Here is a 21,488-nt window from a genome sequence, read left to right as displayed (position 1 = left end):
CCAATCTGTTTTTTGCGCTCTGAATGAAACGGATTGGTCAGAGGACCAGAGGCTTGGCAGGGGGGAAAGAACCAATCAGATGCCTTTATTTTAAGCCCCGCCCACGCACCCCTCCGTCCCATGCGCGCTCTCGTCTCTCTGCCCCAGTGTAACCCCCCGCTCCTCCAGACCGACTGGCAACCGCAGCCTGACATCGGAGGGCCCTCGCCGCTCCCGGCTTCACCGCCGGCTCGCGGTCGGGCGGTCACGTCGAATGTTACGGCTTGCCCTGCTAAAAAGGCTAAAAAAAGAAAGCCAAAGTGCGATTCTGCGACGCAGGTTGTTCGCTACTGGGGGTCTGCCACGGACCCCCCAGTAGCGAAGCACCGGTGCTGCGGTGCTGTACAGGCTCTGGAGGCATGGCTATGCCGCAGGGTACGGCGTAGCCTACGGCGTAGGGGACGCGGCGACGCGCACCATTCTGCTGGTGTAACGCGGAACTATAAATCAGCCTTACGGCGATCCCTATGCCGTGGACTCTGCGTTGGTGTAACGCGGAACCATAAATCAGCCTTCAGTGTCTGCTGTTCTGAACTTTTCTGTTGTGCTCATTTTGCTGGGACGCCTAGTCCCTCCGCCGAGACACAACTTTTGCGGTATGCGTTCATTGTTGTGTCTAAAAATGATGCGCAGTGCCCACCCAATCAGAAACTGTACAGATATTCTGTGATATTTTTTTTAGATTTATAAAAAAATAAAATTATAAAAAAATAAAGGATCCCCATAACTTTAATTGGGTGGGCACAGCTCATCCCTGCCCCCCCCCCCCCCCCCCCCCCCCTAAAACCGGCCTCGCTTACAGTTGAATGAGACATGGGGTAGTTTTGTCCAAAATGTCCTGGAAAACTCGACTCCTGCAAATACGCGTTCCCCAAAGTTTGTGGGGGCGTGGCTTTGGACGGAGCGCTGACGGGAGGGGGAGGAGGGGGCGGGGCTTACAGGAGGTGACACTTTCAAATCTTGCTAGCTCTCCAAAATCAAGGACCATACCTTTAACTGTAGTATATTGTTTGGGTGTGGTTTTCATATAAGCCTATATAGGCTTCTCAACTCCTCACACATATTTCTTCTTGTTGTTTTGTTTTTTTAAATATTTTCCTTATGTACATTTTTTCTTCTGTTTTTTTTTCTTCATCCTTGTATTTGTGTGAAACAAAATTAAATTAAATTAAAAATTAAAAAAAAGAGCAAAAGACTACATTTCAGACCTGCAACACGATCCAGAACTGTTGGCCCAGTAAAACCTTCACCGCGTCTCTCACAACGCTGAACTGTCGGGTCGAGCTACTCGACTCTGACGTCTCTAACCAGCCCCGAACAGCTGGAGACAGATGTTTCCATACCTTCATTTTGATGTCCTGAGCCTTCCAGTGAGGACGGAGTCTCCTCAGCAGGTCCAGGATTCCTCCACGAGGTCCCCGTTCATCCACCTGGACGTCCAGGTGCAGCAGCTGGTTCCCAGAGCCGTCCATTTCAGAAGGAACACACAAAATTCACTCAAATATTCAGGTTGGGTCAGTGACCAGAGCAGCTGGATCAGAACCAGACTCAACGCCACCAACTTGGACCCGGTGGATCACGGTTCAGGATGTCGGTGATACGACCTGCAACATCAGCTCCGTTAAAACTACTCAACGACCATCAGGGACAGTTGTGAGTCGGGGAAACTGTCCACATGTGTGCAGTCAGCTGACCCGGCTCGCTTATCAGGGGACAATGTTCCTGTGGGCATCTTCCTTTGCTTCTGCTGCCGTTTACACATTAACTTCTGGGGGCCGGAGCTGGCAGCAGGGACACGTAATCTTCAACTCAAAGGGAACTCGGTCCCTGCAAGTGTTTAAAAATGTTCTGGTAGGCTAACTGACATGACTGGGAGAACCTGTGGATGTGTTTTAAGGTACAACTTCAAACACAGGGACCTCGAAGCATGGCATCATGGGAAAATCAAGAGAACTCAATGAAGACATCAGTAAAACACGGGGAACCTTCTGAAGTCTGGGAACCCTTGGCCTCAGTTCCTAGATTCCTTGAAGGTCCCACATCTATGTGTTCAAACAATAATACAAAGTTAGAAACAGCATCCCAGGTAGATATACACCTATACACCTATACGCATATTAACTTATTCACCTATACACCTACACCTATCCACCTATCCACCTATCCACCTATCCACCTATACACCTATACACGTATAAAACTATACGCCTATTCACCTATACACCGTTTCACCCATACCCATATACACATATAGACCTATATGCTTATTAACTTATTCACCTATACATCTATTCATCTATAGACCTATTCACCTATACACCTATAAAACTATACGTATATAGACCTATACACTTATACCAGGGGTCGGCAACCCGTGGCTCTGGAGCCGCATGCGGCTCTTTAGCGCCACCCCAGTGGTTCCTGGAGCTTTTTCCAAAATGTTTGATCTTTTTTTCTCTTTTTTTTCTTTTTTTTCTTTTTTATTCTTCTTTTTTCCTTTTTTTCTTCTTTTCTCTTTTTTTCTTCCTTTTTCCTTTTTTAATCTCAACATTTTGACTTTTTTTCTCAAAATTTTGACTTTTTTCTCGACATTTCGACTTTTTTCTCGAGATTGTACTTTAACATTAAAGGAGCTGTATGTAAGAGCAATAATAAAACGAATCATAAAATGACCCCGATATGTCAACAGACATTTAAAAATCATGTTCATTTCAAATACTTATGTCACTGACAACAGCACTCAAGCCAGGATATTCCAGTTTAAAAAGAGGAGTTGCAGCCCTCAACTGATGTTTATGTTGTCATTTTTTGTTTTGGCCTGAAGCTCCACCCTCCACCTATCTCCCAATCACCAAGTCAGTATTGTTTCTGAAGCTCCACCCTCCACCTATCTCCCAATCACCAAGTCAGTATTGTTTCGGCATCCGGGTTGCCAGCTCGGCTGTAATTATGGCAGCCATGGCAGCCTACGTTCCTGCTGCATTCTGCAGCCTACCTGGCAACCTCTGGTCGGGGGGAGGAGGGGGGGGGGTACACGCCGCTCAACAATATTTTGAAAGTGACTGCAGTACCAGTTTTGGACATTTCTTACAGACGGCTCCTTTAATCCCAAAATTTCAACTTTTTTCTGAAAATTTCAACTTTTTTCTCGACATTTCAACTTTTTTCTGAAAATTTCAACTTTTTTCTCGACATTTCGATTTTTTTCTCAACATTCCGACTTTTTTCTCGACATTTCGACTTTTTTCTCGACATTTTGACTTTTTTTCTCAACATTTCGACTTTTTTCTCGAAGTGCATAATGAAAAAAAAAATCTTCCCCCAGTTCTAACTAATATAGAAACATGCAGCATGTGTTGTCTTCATTCTAAGGCTGATACAAGACTTTTCATTTTTTGCGGCTCCAGACACATTTGTTTTTTGTGTTTTTGGTCCAATACGGCTCTTTCAACATGTTGGGTTGCCGACCCCTGACCTATACGCATATACACCTATACGCCTATTAACTTATTCACATATACAACTATACACCTATACACCTATACGCATGTACACATATACGCCTATATGTCTATATACCTATACACCTATACAACTATACGCCTATTCACCTATACACCTATACCTATACAAATATACACCTATTCACCTATATACCTATAAAACTATACACTTATTCATCTATACACCTATATACCTCTACACCGTGGACCTGAAACAAGTGTCTGTCTAATGGAGGTTACTCTCAAAGTCCAATAAAACATGTTTGATTCAGTTGCAGCACAGAAATGTTGCAGAGAGCGATTGTCTGACCGAAGTCGAGGAGAAATCTAGAGGAGCCTTCAACGATCGCTCAGACGTGAAGGAGTCGATGCCACGGAGCATCAGAGCGTGACGCTCCGTAAACACAGATCTGGATTCATAAACACTGGAGCAGCTTGTTTTCAGCCCCTTCAATTATTCAGAAGTCGCTCCAATATTTACACTTTACATCGTTACAGTAATTGGTCAGGAGTCACGAACGAGGAGATCAACTCTGCGAGCTTCCAGATGCCATCAGAGAGGGGCATCATCAGAGATGCTGCTGAACGAGACGAGGTGATTAACGATGCAGGCGGGGGGTGGAGGTGATGGAGGTGGTGGAGGTGGTGGACGTGGTCCCACCTCACCCTCTACCGGTCCTGTAACGTGCAGACTAGATTGGGCTTCTGGGTAAAATCAATCATTGGTGAAATGACGAGCAGATGTGAGGAACCGAACCAAGTTCAGGTTTCTGGAGGTTCTTAATTACGGATCTTTCTGTCGATTTCCGCAAATGCGGAAATAAACCGAAGATGCTCGGTGGTGGATTAATCCTAGCTGCTGCATCTGAACCCTTTAATCTACAGACCGTTAGGGTCTGGATCCAGACCTGCAGGACCTCCACTAACTACCAAAGTAGACCTCCCCAACCGGGTGGATGAGGACTGACTTGTTCTGGGATCCAGTCTCTAGTGGAGACTAGAGGACCTGCAGGTTCTGGATTGGAGACTTGTGCAGACCATGTTGACTTGTGCAGACCATGAAGACTTGTTCACACCTTGACGACTTGTTCACACCTTGACGACTTGTTCACACCTTGACGACTTGTTCACACCTTGACGACTTGTTCACACCATGACGACTTGTTCACACCTTGACGACTTGTTCACACCTTGACGACTTGTTCAGACCATGACGGCTTGTTCAGACCATGACGACTTGTTCACACCTTGACGACTTGTTCACACCTTGATGACTTGTTCACACCTTGACGACTTGTTCACACCTTGACGACTTGTTCAGACCATGACGACTTGTTCACACCTTGACGACTTGTTCACACCTTGACGACTTGTTCAGACCATGACGACTTGTTCACACCTTGACGACTTGTTCAGACCATGACGACTTGTTCACACCTTGACGACTTGTTCAGACCATGACGACTTGTGCAGACCATGAATACTTGTTCACACCATGACGACTTGTTCACACCTTGACGACTTGTTCACACCCTGGCAAATTGTTCACACCTTGACCACTTGTTCAGACCATGACGACTTGTTCACACCTTGACGACTTGTTCACACCTTGATGATTTGTTCACACCTTGACGACTTGTTCACACCATGACGACTTGTTCACACCTTGACGACTTGTTCACACCCTGGCAAATTGTTCACACCTTGACCACTTGTTCAGACCATGACGACTTGTTCACACCTTGACGACTTGTTCACACCTTGATGATTTGTTCACACCTTGACGACTTGTTCACACCTTGACGACTTGTTCACACCTTGACGACTTGTTCACACCTTGACGACTTGTTCACACCATGACGACTTGTTCAGACCATGACGACTTGTGCAGACCATGAATACTTGTTCACACCATGACGACTTGTTCACACCTTGACGAATTGTTCACACCTTGACGACTTGTTCACACCTTGACGACTTGTTCACACCTTGACGACTTGTTCAGACCATGACGACTTGTGCAGACCATGAAGACTTGTTCACACCTTGACTTGTTCACACCCTGACAAATTGTTCACACCTTGACGACTTGTTCAAACCTTGACGACTTGTTCACACCTTGACGACTTGTTCACACCCTGGCAAATTGTTCACACCATGACCACTTGTTCACACCTTGACGACTTGTTCACACCTTGATGACTTGTTCAGACCATGACGACTTGTTCACACCTTGACGACTTGTTCAGACCATGACGACTTGTTCACACCTTGACGACTTGTTCAGACCATGACGACTTGTGCAGACCATGAATACTTGTTCACACCATGACGACTTGTTCACACCTTGACGACTTGTTCACACCCTGGCAAATTGTTCACACCTTGACCACTTGTTCAGACCATGACGACTTGTTCACACCTTGATGATTTGTTCACACCTTGACGACTTGTTCACACCATGACGACTTGTTCACACCCTGGCAAATTGTTCACACCTTGACCACTTGTTCAGACCATGACGACTTGTTCACACCTTGACGACTTGTTCACACCTTGATGATTTGTTCACACCTTGACGACTTGTTCACACCTTGACGACTTGTTCACACCTTGACGACTTGTTCACACCTTGACGACTTGTTCACACCATGACGACTTGTTCAGACCATGACGACTTGTGCAGACCATGAATACTTGTTCACACCATGACGACTTGTTCACACCTTGACGAATTGTTCACACCTTGACGACTTGTTCACACCTTGACGACTTGTTCAGACCATGACGACTTGTGCAGACCATGAAGACTTGTTCACACCTTGACTTGTTCACACCCTGACAAATTGTTCACACCTTGACGACTTGTTCAAACCTTGACGACTTGTTCACACCTTGACGACTTGTTCACACCCTGGCAAATTGTTCACACCTTGACGACTTGTTCAAACCTTGACGACTTGTTCACACCTTGACGACTTGTTCACACCCTGGCAAATTGTTCACACCATGACCACTTGTTCACACCTTGACGACTTGTTCACACCTTGACGACTTGTTCACACCTTGATGACTTGTTCAGACCATGACGACTTGCACATCATGATGACAAACTGATGATGAACTTGACTTTGAATCATGCGGGACGACGGCCCTCGAGGACCAGGGCTGGGGACCAGGAACTTAGGGACCAGGAACTTAGGGACCAGGAACTTGGGGACCAGGAACCTTGGAACCAGGAACCAGCAACCAGGAACAAGGGGACCAGGTCCGTTGAAACTGAACGAGGACTCTTGAAACCACTTCCCACCACATGGACGCAGCACATCAGAACTAAGACGCTATTACTGGACCCCTAGTGGCAGAAGGAGGTCCTACCAGACCTGCCGGGTCTCATCCACCAACACGTTAAATTCAGTTTGAGAGGTTCGTCTCAGAAAACCGCTTCAGCTGAAATGAGTTCATCCTTCATCACTCCTCTCGTCTTTCAGGAGTTTCCCAAAGAGAATATTCTCCTCCATTACCGGCAAACAGTTGTTGGTGGCCTTTATCGTGTTTGTGGACTCGTTTAACCTCTTTAGTCTCACAATTGGGGCTCTGAGGCCTTTCATTTGTGAAGTTCCTGTGGAAAATCAGGCTCGGACTCATTCCGCCGCCGGTGGACAGTATATTTATATTTCAGCTCCAATCAAAGCGGTGCGACGCGCCGTCCCTCTGCACTTTTCCCTCCGAGCCCCGCCGCCCCTCTATAATTTCCACCGACATTTTGTGTGCAAATGCAGTAATAGACACATTTATCACATCAAAAGAGATTCAATCTTCTTTTCAATCACCCGGCGGTGTGAATAGCGGCGCGTCCTCTGCGGCCAACAATGAGGGGCCATTACCGCCGAGCCGAAGACGGCTTCGCCTTCTGTCTGTGTTCGGGGGGGAAAGTGTGTCAAACGGTTCCCCGACTCCGGCGTTTGTTCTCGCGGATGCAGACGGCTTTCAGACAGGCTGCTATCCAATTTTATTGTCAGAGAAAATGTCAATTTGGTTTGAGGCCGGCTGTAATCACCGGGCTGCGGAGCCGGCGCCGCGCTCCGGCGCAGCCAGCAGTTAGCCCACTTAATACTCTAACTCCCATGTTGGTGGCGGAGCGCCGAGTCCGGACATGACACCCTCCGTCTCTTCATTAGGTGGAGGGGTGAGGGGGGGTGGACAAAGAGGCCGAGACGTTGTTGAGCTACAAGAGCCAAGAAAATACCTGGTTAATTAATGTTCTCCTGAGGGCAGATTAGCAACGTGGTAACTGTGGTCTAACAGCGTCGGGGGGGTATATATATATATATATATATATATATATATATATATATATATATATATATATATATATATACATACTGTATCTGTATATATATGTATATGGTTTATATTTATATATAGTTTAAATATAGTTCATATTTATATATAGTTTATATTTATATATAGTTTGTAGTTTATATATAGTTCATATTTATATATAGTTTATATTTATATATAGTTTATATATAGTTCATATTTATATATAGTTTATATTTATATATAGTTTATATATAGTTCATATTTATTTATAGTTTATATATAGTTTATATTTATATATAGTTTGTAGTTTTTATATAGTTCATATTTATATATAGTTTATATGTATATATAGTTTGTAGTTTTTATATAGTTCATATTTATTTATAGTTTATATTTATATATAGTTTATAGTTTATATATAGTTCATATTTATTTATAGTTAACATATAGTTTATATTTATATATAGTTCATATTTATTTATAGTTAACATATAGTTTATATTTATATATAGTTCATATTTATATATAGTTTATATATAAACTACACATGTAGCCTATGTTTACGACCTGACTGACTCATCACTAAGCCCCGCCCCCTTGGTTACTGAAGCTAACTCAGAGAATCTGTCGGTGTTGGTTACGGATGTTTCAGATGCCGTTTGGACACAAAATGGACGTAAATTTGATAACAACATCAGAAGAGTTGTCCTACTGCTGTCATCTTTACCCATGACGACGACATCTACGATAAACAGTGTTAAATTAGTTAACTTTAATTAGTTTTGTTCAGACGGACGGAACTTCAGACCTGCTATTAGCAGCACAACGTTAGATTTAAAGTTATAAGTTGGAGTCTGTCACTCGGTGGCTCCACGATGTAAACTCACGAATCTAAACTCACAATTTAAACTCACGATCTAAACTCACTATCTAAACTCATGATTCACAATCTAAACTCACGATCTAAACTCACAACCAGAGCCGGATTAAATAAATGGACTACACTAGGCAGCCTGTGATTTTTGGGCCCCCCTCCATCGATGTTATTTATGAAATCTTAAACTTACCAAAGTTACTAATAAAACTTAATTCACATTTTACATAGCAAAGTCATAGTCAAGTTGGTTCTTTGTATTCCAAAATAAGTCATGTGTTGTATATTAAACAGTCTATCAGACTATTTTTAGATTTGTATTATTTATACGTTATTACAATGCTCTATTAAATGCTATTAAATTATCCTTATCTTATCGATTGTGAGCATTTTGCAGAAAATCTTAATTAAATGTGTTGATTAAATTGAATAGTTAAATAAGAAGTCAAATCTACAAAGACCAATACAATTTGCAGTAAGACAAAGTGTGCTGTAGTATGTATGTCTGTATGTGTATATGTATGTATGTATGTGTATGCGTATGCAGAGCTGTTTGAGAGATTTGCGAGGCCCTATGTGAAACAGCCAGGGGGGCCCTTGCGCGTGAGCGTAGCGAGCGCGTGCGAAATTTTTGGGTTTTTCGGGTCGGATCGGGTGTCTATATGCGCAATTTTAACTCTCCAATTAGCAAAATACTGGATACCTTCCCCTGCCTCATCATCATCTGGGCTTGCCTCGACGCGGGGCCCCATGGCTGCTTGAGACCCGGTCGGATCGGTGATTTTTGTAACAAATTTATCAAACGTGCCTTTCAGAGAGGCATTAAACTCTTCCATTTTCTTTTGTTTTTTTCTTTTTTCATCCCCTGATGGAAATTTCCTGAATCTGTCTCGTTCTCTCGACATTGTGTGACAGTTTGTTCCAACTCCACCCGTCTGGATCAGAGCAGCTTGTGTCTGCGCTTGGTCTGATCAGTTGTATTGAACAACACACACGCGCATCATTTCACATATATTTATTGATATGCACAGACTAGTACACATTTAGGTCTGTAATGGAACGTGACTGTTGATATTTATAAGGAAAAAAAAAAAAATTGGGGAAAAAAAAAAAACGGCCCATAGCGCCAGGCCCCTTGGGGCGCCAGGCCCCTTGGGGCGCCAGGCCCCTTGGGGCGCCAGGCCCCGTGCGGTCGCACGGTTCGCACATCCCTTGCGGCGGCCCTGTGCGTATGTATGCGTATATATATATGTATGTATACTAAATATAGTAATAATGCACATATATATATGCCTTAGGTTTTTACCGGCATGTTATCAACCATTAATATGTGTGCAGACAAAAAAAAAAAAAAAAAAAAAATAATAATTTTGTCCCTCTGTCTGGGCCCCCCCCCTGTCGGGCCCTAGGCACGTGCCTAGTCTGCCTTTGCGTTAATCCGGCTCTGCTCACAACGCTTCCAGCATCTGAGCTTATACCCTGACACGTACAGGTGAGTGGGTGTAGTATAAGAGGGCGTGGTCGTGAGGGTGTCGTTGTCACGGCGGAGGTTCCACACTTCAGTCAAGTGTCAGCCAATCAATTAGCAGCTACAGTCATCATGGGGGCGGGGCTATTCCAAAGTACCCAGCTTGTTATTTGTGTAACGAGCAGGAAGATATTTGATCGGTTGTTGAAGTTACGAGGAACGCAGGTCAGTCACCGCTGCTGCTGCTGGAGGTTCAGACGTCGAGCTTCCACCCAGATCCACTCCACTTCTGCACATGACGGGTGTTTTAACGTAACTCCACCACGTTCCAACATCCCTCCGCGGCCAAAACCACAACAGAAACTCTAATAATCTAAAAACTCTAATCTAACGTTAACGTAAACAGCCTCGTGCCCCGCCGCCGGTTCGTCATCCTCAGCCGCTCCGCCGAACCCAAACCCAAACCCGGCCGCCACATCACAACCTCCCCGAGCTCAAACCCACGACAGCTTCCCGAACACGCCGTCCGTGATTGTTCGGATAAACACAGCCGGCTGAGCGTCTCCGTGGCAACGGGCCCAGATGAGTCCTGAGGACCGGCTCGATGACCTCATCAGCTGGATGTCCGTGGTTTGGCGGCGCGGCGGCGTGTCGGAGCGGTGGCAGGAGATGACAGGAGAATCAAATCTGGGCTGATGCTCGGGCTGGAGCGGTCTGATGTTTATACGTTTATCTGTAAAGTCTGAAGACAGATGTTCGGTCCGCGTCGTTCGCACAGACTAAACAAATCAACCCCGATGCTAATCTGGACCCGCAACAGATTTAGTGACGGCGGATAAGTGAGCAAACGTTTACGGTGCAGAAACTGTTACAACGTCTGAGTTGAGGTTTCACTCACAGAACCAGCGTCGACCACATTTAACAGGAAAAGCCTGCACAGTTCAAGATCCCGTCTCTGGTCTCTGTCCCGTCTCACTCTCGACAGTCTTTGGTCTCGACAGTCTTTGGTCTCGACAGTCTTTGGTCTCAACAGTCTTTGGTCTTGGTCTCGACAGTCTTTGGTCTTGGTCTGAACAGTCTTTGGTCTCGGTCTCGACAGTCTTTGGTCTCGGTCTCGACAGTTTTTGGTCTCGGTCTCGACAGTCTTTGGTCTCGACAGTCTTTGGTCTCGGTCTCGACAGTCTTTGGTCTCGGTCTCGACAGTCTTTGGTCTCGACAGTCTTTGGTCTCGGTCTCGTCTCGGTCTCGACAGTCTTTTGTCTCGGTCTCGACAGTCTTTGGTCTCGGTCTTTGGTCTTGGTCTTTGGTCTTGGTCTTGACAGTCTTTGGTCTCGGTCTCGACAGTCTTTGGTCTCGGTCTCGACAGTCTTTGGTCTCGGTCTCGACAGTCTTTGGTCTCGGTCTCGACAGTCTTTGGTCTCGACAGTCTTTGGTCTTGGTCTGGACAGTCTTTGGTCTCGGTCTCGACAGTCTTTGGTCTCGACAGTCTTTTGTCTCGGTCTCGTCAGTCTTTGGTCTTGGTCTCGACAGTCTTTGGTCTCGGTCTTTGGTCTTGGTCTTTGGTCTTGGTCTTGACAGTCTTTGGTCTCGGTCTCGACAGTCTTTGGTCTCGGTCTCGACAGTCTTTGGTCTCTGTCTCATGAGTCTTTGGTCTTGGTCCCGACAGTCCTTGGTCTCGACAGTCTTTTGTCTCGGTCTTGTGTTGGTCTTGACAGTCTTTGGTCTCGACAGTCTTTGGTCTCTGTCTCGACAGTCTTTGGTCTCGACAGTCTTTGGTCTCGGTCTCGACAGTCTTTGGTCTCGGTCTCGACAGTCTTTGGTCTCGACAGTCTTTGGTCTCGGTCTCGTCTCGGTCTCGACAGTCTTTTGTCTCGGTCTCGTCAGTCTTTGGTCTTGGTCTCGACAGTCTTTGGTCTCAGTCTTGTGTTGGTCTCGTCAGTCTTTGGTCTCGGTCTTTGGTCTTGGTCTTTGGTCTTGGTCTCGACAGTCTTTGGTCTCGGTCTCGACAGTCTTTGGTCTCTGTCTCATGAGTCTTTGGTCTTGGTCCCGACAGTCCTTGGTCTCGACAGTCTTTTGTCTCGGTCTTGTGTTGGTCTTGACAGTCTTTGGTCTCGACAGTCTTTGGTCTCGGTCTCGACAGTCTTTGGTCTCGACAGTCTTTGGTCTCGACAGTCTTTGGTCTTGGTCTGGACAGTCTTTGGTCTCGGTCTCGTCAGTCTTTGGTCTTGGTCTCGACAGTCTTTGGTCTCAGTCTTTGGTCTTGGTCTTTGGTCTTGGTCTTGACAGTCTTTGGTCTCGGTCTCGTCAGTCTTTGGTCTCGGTCTTTGGTCTTGGTCTTTGGTCTTGGTCTTGACAGTCTTTGGTCTCGGTCTCGACAGTCTTTGGTCTCTGTCTCATGAGTCTTTGGTCTTGGTCCCGACAGTCCTTGGTCTCGACAGTCTTTTGTCTCGGTCTTGTGTTGGTCTTGACAGTCTTTGGTCTCGACAGTCTTTGGTCTCGGTCTCGACAGTCTTTGGTCTTGGTCTCGACAGTCTTTGGTCTTGGTTTCAACAGTCTTTGGTCTCGGTCTCGGTCTCGACAGTCTTTGGTCTTGGTCTCGACAGTCTTTGGTCTTGGTTTCAACAGTCTTTGGTCTCGGTCTCGGTCTCGACAGTCTTTGGTCTCAACAGTCTTTGGTCTCGGTCTTGACAGTCTTTGGTCTTGGTCTCGACAGTCTTTGGTCTCGACAGTCTTTGGTCTCAACAGTCTTTGGTCTCAACAGTCTTTGGTCTCGGTCTTGACAGTCTTTGGTCTTGGTCTCGACAGTCTTTGGTCTCGACAGTCTTTGGTCTCGACAGTCTTTGGTCTCGACAGTCTTTTGTCTCGGTCTTGTGTTGGTCTTGATAGTCTTTGGTCTCAACAGTCTTTGGTCTTGGTCTTGACAGTCTTTGGTCTCGGTCTCGACAGTCTTTGGTCTCAACAGTCTTTGGTCTCAACAGTCTTTGGTCTCGGTCTTGACAGTCTTTGGTCTTGGTCTCGACAGTCTTTGGTCTCGACAGTCTTTGGTCTCGACAGTCTTTGGTCTCGACAGTCTTTGGTCTCGACAGTCTTTTGTCTCGGTCTTGTGTTGGTCTTGATAGTCTTTGGTCTCAACAGTCTTTGGTCTTGGTCTTGACAGTCTTTGGTTTCAGTCTCGTCAGTCTTTGGTCTTGGTCTTGGTCTCGACAGTCTTTGGTCTTGGTCTTGACAGTCTTTGGTCTCGGTCTCGTCTCGGTCTCGACAGTCTTTGGTCTCTGTCTCGACAGTCTTTGGTCTTGGTCTTGACAGTCTTTGGTCTCGGTCTCGTCAGTCTTTGGTCTTGGTTTCAACAGTCTTTGGTCTCGGTCTCGGTCTCGACAGTCCTTGGTCTCAGTCTGGACAGTCTTTGGTCTCGGTCTCGACAGTCTTTGATCTTGGTCTCGAAAGTCTTTGGTCTCGGTCTCGACAGTCTTTGCTCTCCGTCTTGTGTTGGTCTCGACAGTCTTTGGTCTCGACAGTCTTTGGTCTTGGTCTCAGAGCTTACAGGACCCTCGGTGGGTCCTGTAAGCTCTGAGATGTTGACAACTGTCCTGAATGTTTCCACTTGTGAATAATCTGTATCAATGTCCAACATTAAACCCCAATAAACCCCTGAAATTGTTTTATACAGTTTTCTAGAATGATTTACTGTAACAAATGCTTCTCTAGGCCCATTGCTGATGTCTTTCCCTCTTGCCATTGGGTTAAGAAAACACTTGAATGCTCCAAACCAGCAAACTGAGAAAACATCTGATTTCTTCATCAGAGTTTGTATTTGCCTCGTTTTAAATGTGTTTTTTACACAAATAAATCACAAGTTTTGCAAATGACTGCACTAATATCAAGAAGATAATAAATAATGCAAACTAAGAAAACATCGTAATAATTCATGAAAGCTCATTTGTTCAAGAACCATAAATGAGCAGCAGCAGCAGCAGCTTATATCTGAGATTACATTTAAGATACAGTAAATATTAAATATGCATGTCGGAGCGCCGGGCTCTGACCTCGGTTGACGGAGCGCTCGCATCATTTTATCTCGAAATACGAAGACAGACTGCCAGCAATTACAGTGAGTTAATCCCAGATTCACTTTCATGTGCAGTAAAACGCCCAGATCTGCCCGCGGTGCTGCTTTGATGGGGGGGGTGTACTGTATCTGAAGAACATGTGTCAGACGCCTCGTCTCGTTGGCGAACATCCTGCTCACCTGTTCCACTTCACAGCAGCTCGTTTACCAGATAATTGTTGAGATAAACTCGTGACATAATTACTGAATCGTAGCGACGGCAGCGCCGGTTGTTTTAGTGTTTTTAGATCAGGACATGAAATGGCTGGAGGGGGGACGGGGGGGTCCTGACATGTTTCCTCCCTACGTCCCTGGTGATGTCGGAGCCGGTCGGAGGAGGAGGCAGCCGAGGCTTCCTTCCCCCACCCATTCCTGATCCGAGGCCTGTTTCCTCGTACGACGCAGCAACGTGTTGCAACTGGGTGGAACTAACAGGCGAGGGACACGCCCACCTCATCAATCATCAACCCATCAATCGACCCCTTCGTCAGCCTTCTGATTGGTCCTTGACTGACCAATCCGAAACATCCGGGTCAGAATATTCAAAACAACCCATGGCTACAACTGCGAAGGTGCTTATTTATTAGGGCCCGAGCACTTGCAGTGCGAAGGCCCTATTGTATCTGTAGGAATTCTTCTTCTTCTTCTTCTTCTTCTTCTTCTTCTTCTTCTTCTTCTTCTTCTTCTTCTTCTTCTTCTTCTTCTTCTTCTTCTTCTTATTGTTCTGACAAAAGGAAGGCCTTTTTGCCCCCCTAAACGCGCCCAAAAAAGTCACCAAATTTTGCAGGCAAACCAGGCCTGGTGAAAAATGTGATATTTAATGGTTTGCATTCATGGGCGTGGCAAAATGGCTCAACAGCGCCCCCTAGAAAACTTTGTGCCTCAAGCCCCACGATACGGTTTGACGTACATGCACGAAAATCGCTACACACCTGTATCATGGCACAACTTGAAGAAAAGTCTCTTGGAGTCATACCCGAAACCGAACAGGATGTCGGCCATTTTGAATTAATCGTGTCATTTCTGCGAAATTCATGCCATTCCTTCGGCAGTTAATACGGCCCGAACCGTAACGTGCCCCCAGGTGTGTTATACATCAAAATGTGTGTCTCCATCCTGCGACAACACGCATTACTTTTCTCTTTCAAAAGCGTTACCGTGGCGATGCTCGACGCCAAAAAGCGCGCCCCCCCTTCATCTGATTGGTTCAGACAGAAAAAACTTTGCGCCTCAAGCCCCATAATACGGTTTGACGTACATGAACGAAAATCGGTACACACCTGTATCATGTCGCAACTTAAAGAAAAGTCTCTTGGCACCATGGCCGAAACCGAACAGGAAGTCGGCCATTTTGAACATTCTGAATTAATCACGTAATTTTGGAGCAATATGAGCCATTCCTTCGAGAATTAATACGGCCCGAACCGTAACGTGCACCCAGGTGTGTTATACATCAAAATGTGCGTCTCCATCCTGCGACACCACGCATTACTTTTCTCTTTCAAAAGTGTTACCGTGGCGACGCTAGACGGCAAAAAGCGCGCCCCCCCTTCATCTGATTGGTCCATATTTGATAGTTCCCCAAAAGTCACCAAATTTGGCATGCAAGCCAGACCTGGCGATACATTTGATATTTCATGGTTTGTATTAATGGGCGTGGCAAAATGGCTCAACAGCGCCCCCCTAGAAAACTTTGTGCCTCAAGCCCCACAATACGGTTTGACGTACATGCACGAAAATCGGTACACACCTGTATCATGTCGCAACTTATAACACATATAAACTTTTCATGTTATAACATGATAATTTATTGTTCTAACAATAAACTTTTCACGTTATAACGTGATAAATAGTATATTGTTCTAACAATAAATTATCACGTTATAACATGATAAGTTTGTATATTGTAATAACGTGAACAATATCACGTTATAACGTGAAATATTTATTGTTCTAACAATAAACTTTTCCCGGTATAACGTGATATTGATATTTTTAACATTTTTAAAACTTGTTTTAAGTATTAAAAAAAAATAAAAATTTAAACTCACTACATGATACCAGAAGTATTTTTTTTTTAATTTATATCTAGTTGCTGTTGATTTTCTTTGGTCCAATAATTAGAAATAAAGTTACGCGGCTTGATGAAAGGTAAGTTATCGTCAGCGTGATGTCACAGGTGGGCGTGTCCATATTCACTCTATGTCTTTTTTGTGGAATTAAACCATTTTACCCCACGAGGTCCATAAAACTCCCCACGTACAGATGTGGTGGATGAGAACCGTAACCATGGAGACGGACCGGCTGGTGGATGCAGCTCCCGGTGGCCGGTAGGAGAACTGCAGGTTTACATGTTGAGAAGGATTTCCAGCTCTGAATCTGCTGAACGTTTGAGAGTCGGGGGGTTTTTAGAGAGAAGCGGCAGCTCGAGTCTCGTTACACGAGTCGGTTCTGGCCCACGCAGAGCGGCCCCCCCGCCGTCCCGGTACCTGCAGCACATGAAGGTGCAATCAAGCAGCAACTACTTTATGACAGTCAGCCGGGACAAGAAACCGCTTTGTTTCTCTCTGAAAGCCTGTGAAGGTCACGCTCGGGGTCATACCTCCCCCCACATGCTTTACACGTGAATAAAACGCTTCATTCAGGGAACTTTGGGTCCTTAAACTCACCTTCCCGTGAACAGCTTCACCATGAACCCACCCATCTCTCCTCTAACGCTGTTATTTCTCATAACAGGGCTTTTTATTTTTATTATTTAACCAGGATTTTGCAGATTTAATTCATATTTCACCATCATGATTCATGATCATGATATCTTTCCCTTTTGGCTTTGTGTTAAATGAAACGTTATATGCACTAACTTTTCTGTCGTCTTTTGTTTAAAACCGTGTATCAGATGTTTTGTCCGAGGAAATGATCTGACGGGCTCCAACTCCAGCAGCATCTTCCCCCCCGACTCTCCCGGGGTCTGAATATTTTATATGTCACAAGTATTTTTGCTTTTTTACTCAGAAAAGATGGTTTCTGTTTGGCTCATTTTTATTTCAGAGAGCTGACAATCACTACTTTACCCATTTGAAACTGCTTTTGGAGACTCGGTCACTTTGGAGGATTTTAATTTTAAAAAGATTCAGACAAATTTCATTTAAAAGTTCTTTTATCACCTCAACGTCACTAATTACGTCAGTTGTACCTTTATTTTGTGCATCTTTGTGTTTCTTAGAAAAATAAGAGTTATTGTTCGTGTTCTTAGACTCTATAAGAAGAACTGGACAAGTCCTCTGATGACATCACACACAGCTTTCCTCCTCGTCCAATCAGACGCCTCCAACAATAATAAGTCCAGAAAAAGCTCTTCTATGAGCACTGCTGAAGTCTTTCCTCTTTGGCATTATGTTAACCCACACCTGAAGGCTCCAAACCAGCAAACTGATAAGACATCAGCTTTGTGGAGATTTTCACCTCATAAAAACCTCTGGACGCAGTAACGGGGTCCTTAGCGTTTACCACATGATGTAATTTCCTTTTCATTAAAATAAACACTGGCTCTCTCGGTCTCTTGGTCTATTGGTCTTTTGGTCTCTGTGTCTCTCGGTCTCTTGGTTTTTTTGGCCTCTCAGCCCATTGATCTCTTGGTCTCTCTGTCTTTTGGTCTCTTGTTCGTGGTCAAGCAAAAACAAAAAAGAGAGAAAGAAAACCCACCAAATCAAAGGAACCTGAGTTTTTAGTCTTTCTGCTTCTCCTCCTCTGCTTCCTGCATATTTCATCCACTCCCAACAAAGCAGCAGCAGCAGATTCTATCATCACGGAGGACGCTGGACACGGGCCCACGTGTACGCCGGACACACACACACACACACACACACACACACACACACACACACACACACACACACACACACACACACACACACACACACACACACACACACACACACACACACACACACACACACACACACACGCAGCAGTTCAATTGTCTGGAGTGTAACCAGTCCAGGCTCAGCGTTCGTGGCCCGAGGTGAAGAAGAAGAAGAAGAAGAAGAAGAGGACCTCGATTGTCTCTCCAAGGAGAGGAACAGGGAGGAAGAAGAGGCAGAAAAAACGGACTCTTTCATCAAAGAGATAAAAACAAAGCTCAAGTTTTCCAGATGCGTCTTTCTGTCCCTGCTGTTACTTTTTGCATGTCGTCCAACTCGCTCTCGAGGTGAAAGTTGACCATTAAAACGGAGCAGCGGCTGGAACTCTGAGGTGGATCTGGATCAGCAGATCCTGGATGGATGGATGGATGGATGGATGGATGGATGGATGGATGGATGGATGGATGGATGGATGGATGGATGGATGGATGGATGATTGATGGATGGATGGATGATTGATGGATGGATGGATGATTGATGGATGGATGGATGATGGATGGATGGATGGATGATTGATGGATGGATGAATGATGGATGAATGGATGGATGGATGGATGATTGATGGATGGATGGATGATTGATGGATGGATGGATGGATGATGGATGGATGGATGGATGATGGATGGATGGATGGATGATGGATGGATGGATGGATGATTGATGGATGATGGATGGATGGATGGATGGATGGATGGATGATGGATGGATGGATGAATGATGGATGGATGGATGATGGATGGATGGATGATGGATGGATGGATGATGGATGGATGGATGATGGGTGGATGATGGGTGGATGGATGGATGATGGATGGATGATGGATGGATGGATGATGGATGGATGATGGATGGATGATGGATGGATGGATGGATGATGGATGGGTGGATGGATGATGGATGGATGATGGATGGATGATGGATGGATGATGGATGGATGATGGATGGGTGGATGGATGGATGGATGAATGATGGAGGGACACATCAGGAGGAGCAGCCTCATCATGGGGGTGGGGGGTTGAGAGCCCAAGTGGTCCAAGAGGTGTGTTGCCAGGGGCAACTGTCCCTGTCAGGGGTCTCCCAGGCCAGCTGGTCCCGGTGGGGGGGCTGAGAGTCTTACATAACCCACCTGAAGGAGACGAGTTCATCCTTGATAACTGCCTTTATTCCAGTTAATGAATTCAACAGCGGAAACTCTTTAAATAAAAAGACAATTTTATGTCCAGATTTATTTTCCAGTAACAAATTAGATTAATTACAAATATTCAAGAGAATAATTCAACATGAAAACTGAAAATACATGATGTTACTACAGTCTTTCATTAAAAAAGCTTGCAACATGTCTGTTGAGATAAAAACCTGCTTAAAAATGCTTAAAAACACTTAAAAATATGTCATATACAAGTAATAATTTAGCTGTGAAAACAGAAAAAATTGTATATCTTCAAGGAGTCTTACAATGTTTTAAAGGTTGTTTCCTGCTTTAAACTTCACCAATCAAGGTTACAGCAACAGAACTACGCTTCAGACACCGTGAACTGAAGATATTTCATGTTTCTCTTCATCATTCATCATTTCACGTGTTCATGTACATCCATTTTTGTATTTGAGACCTGCAACACATTCCAGACTAGCCCAGTCCAGTAGCCGGACCGCCTTCTTCCCTAGCCACGTCTTTGTAATGTGTCCACAATAAAAACCATCACTGAGTCTGGATTCTGGACTGGTTGCTGATATCAGATCTGGAATACTGTTTTGGGAACATAAATCAGAGTGTCATCTGCATATAGGCTGACATTTGTATTAATTCATGCCAGAAGTCCTCGTACAGAGCCTTGTGGCACTCCTAAATTAGCACAATCCATGTTTCCATGGTGACGGTCCATCCCAAATGCCTCTGAGTCCAAAGATGTGTCTTCTGGACAAGGATAACATCCGGCTTCTTATTTATATTATTGAATCTCATACATGAAAACTGAAAATGACTAGTCTTTCATTAAAAAAAAGCTTGCAACATTTCTGTTGAGATAAAAACCTGCTTAAAAATGCTCAAAAACGCTTAAAAATATGTTATCTACATATAATAATTTAGCTGTGAAAACAGAAAAATTGTATATCTTTGTCTTCCAATCAGATTCAAGTGTTTGAAGGGTTGTTTTCTGCATTAAACCTCACCAATCAAGGTTACAGCAACAGAACTGCGCTTCAGACACCGTGAACCCAAAATATTTCATGTTTTTACTCATCGACTTCATTTCATGTGTTAATCTACATCCATGTTTGTATTTGAGACCTGCAACACATTCCAGACTAGCTTCTTCCCTAGCCACGTCTTTGTAATGTGTCCACAATAAAAACCATCACTGAGTCCGGATTCTGGACTGGTTGCTGATATCAGATCTGGAACACTGTTTTGGGGACATAAATGAGTGTCATCTGCATATAGGCTGACATTTGTATTAATTCATGCCAGAAGTCCTCGTACAGAGCCTTGTGGCACTCCTCAATTAGCACAATCCATGTTTCCATGGTGACGGTCTATCCCAAATGCCTCTGAGTCCAAAGATGTGTCTTCTAGACAAGGACAACATCCGGCCTCTTATTTATATTATTGAATCTCATACATGAAAAGTGAAAATACACGATTTTACTAGTCTTTCATTAAAAAAGCTAGAAACATGTCTGTTGAGATAAAAACCTGCTTAAAAATGCTCAAAAACGCTTAAAAATATGTTATCTACATATAATAATTTAGCTGTGAAAACAGAAAAATTGTATATCTTTGTCTTCCAATCAGGTTCAGGTGTTTGAAGGGTTGTTTTCTGCATAAAACCTCACCAATCAAGGTTACAGCAACAGAACTGCACTTCAGGCACTGTGAACCAAAGATATTTCATGTTTTTACTCATCGACTTCATTTCACGTGTTCATGTACATCCATGTTTGTATTTGAGACCTGCAACACATTCCAGACTAGCTTCTTCCCCAGCTACGTCTTTGTAATGTGTCCACAATAAAAACCATCACTGAGTCTGGATTCTGGACTGGTTGCTGATATCAGATCTGGAACACTGTTTTTGGGACATAAATGAGAGTGTCATCTGCATATAGGCTGACATTTGTATTAATTCATGCCAGAAGTCCTCGTACAGAGCCTTGTGGCACTCCTCAATTAGCACAATCCATGTTTCCATGGTGACGGTCCATCCCAAATGTCCCAAAGATGTGTCTTCTGGACTCTACTATACTCCACTAT

At 44.6% G+C, this 21,488-nt stretch overlaps 1 protein-coding gene across 1 annotated transcript in view; it reads right to left on the bottom strand.

The window, feature by feature from the left end:
* Nucleotides 1-1,694, bottom strand: part of LOC133444586 (ethanolamine kinase 1-like) — a 66,088-nt gene extending 64,394 nt beyond the window's left edge. Inside the window, exon 1 of the mRNA XM_061722433.1 lies at nt 1,383-1,694. Within this exon, the coding sequence (XP_061578417.1) occupies nt 1,383-1,511 (129 nt within the window). The 5' untranslated portion in view covers nt 1,512-1,694. The remainder of the gene's footprint in view (nt 1-1,382) is intronic.
* Nucleotides 1,695-21,488: the final 19,794 nt, after the last annotated feature.

This window comes from Cololabis saira, chromosome 5 (assembly GCF_033807715.1).
Source record: "Cololabis saira isolate AMF1-May2022 chromosome 5, fColSai1.1, whole genome shotgun sequence".
Lineage (NCBI taxonomy): Eukaryota > Metazoa > Chordata > Actinopteri > Beloniformes > Belonidae > Cololabis > Cololabis saira.
The sequence above is the reverse complement of the archived record's forward strand: the minus strand, read 5'-3'. Positions and strand labels throughout refer to the sequence as shown.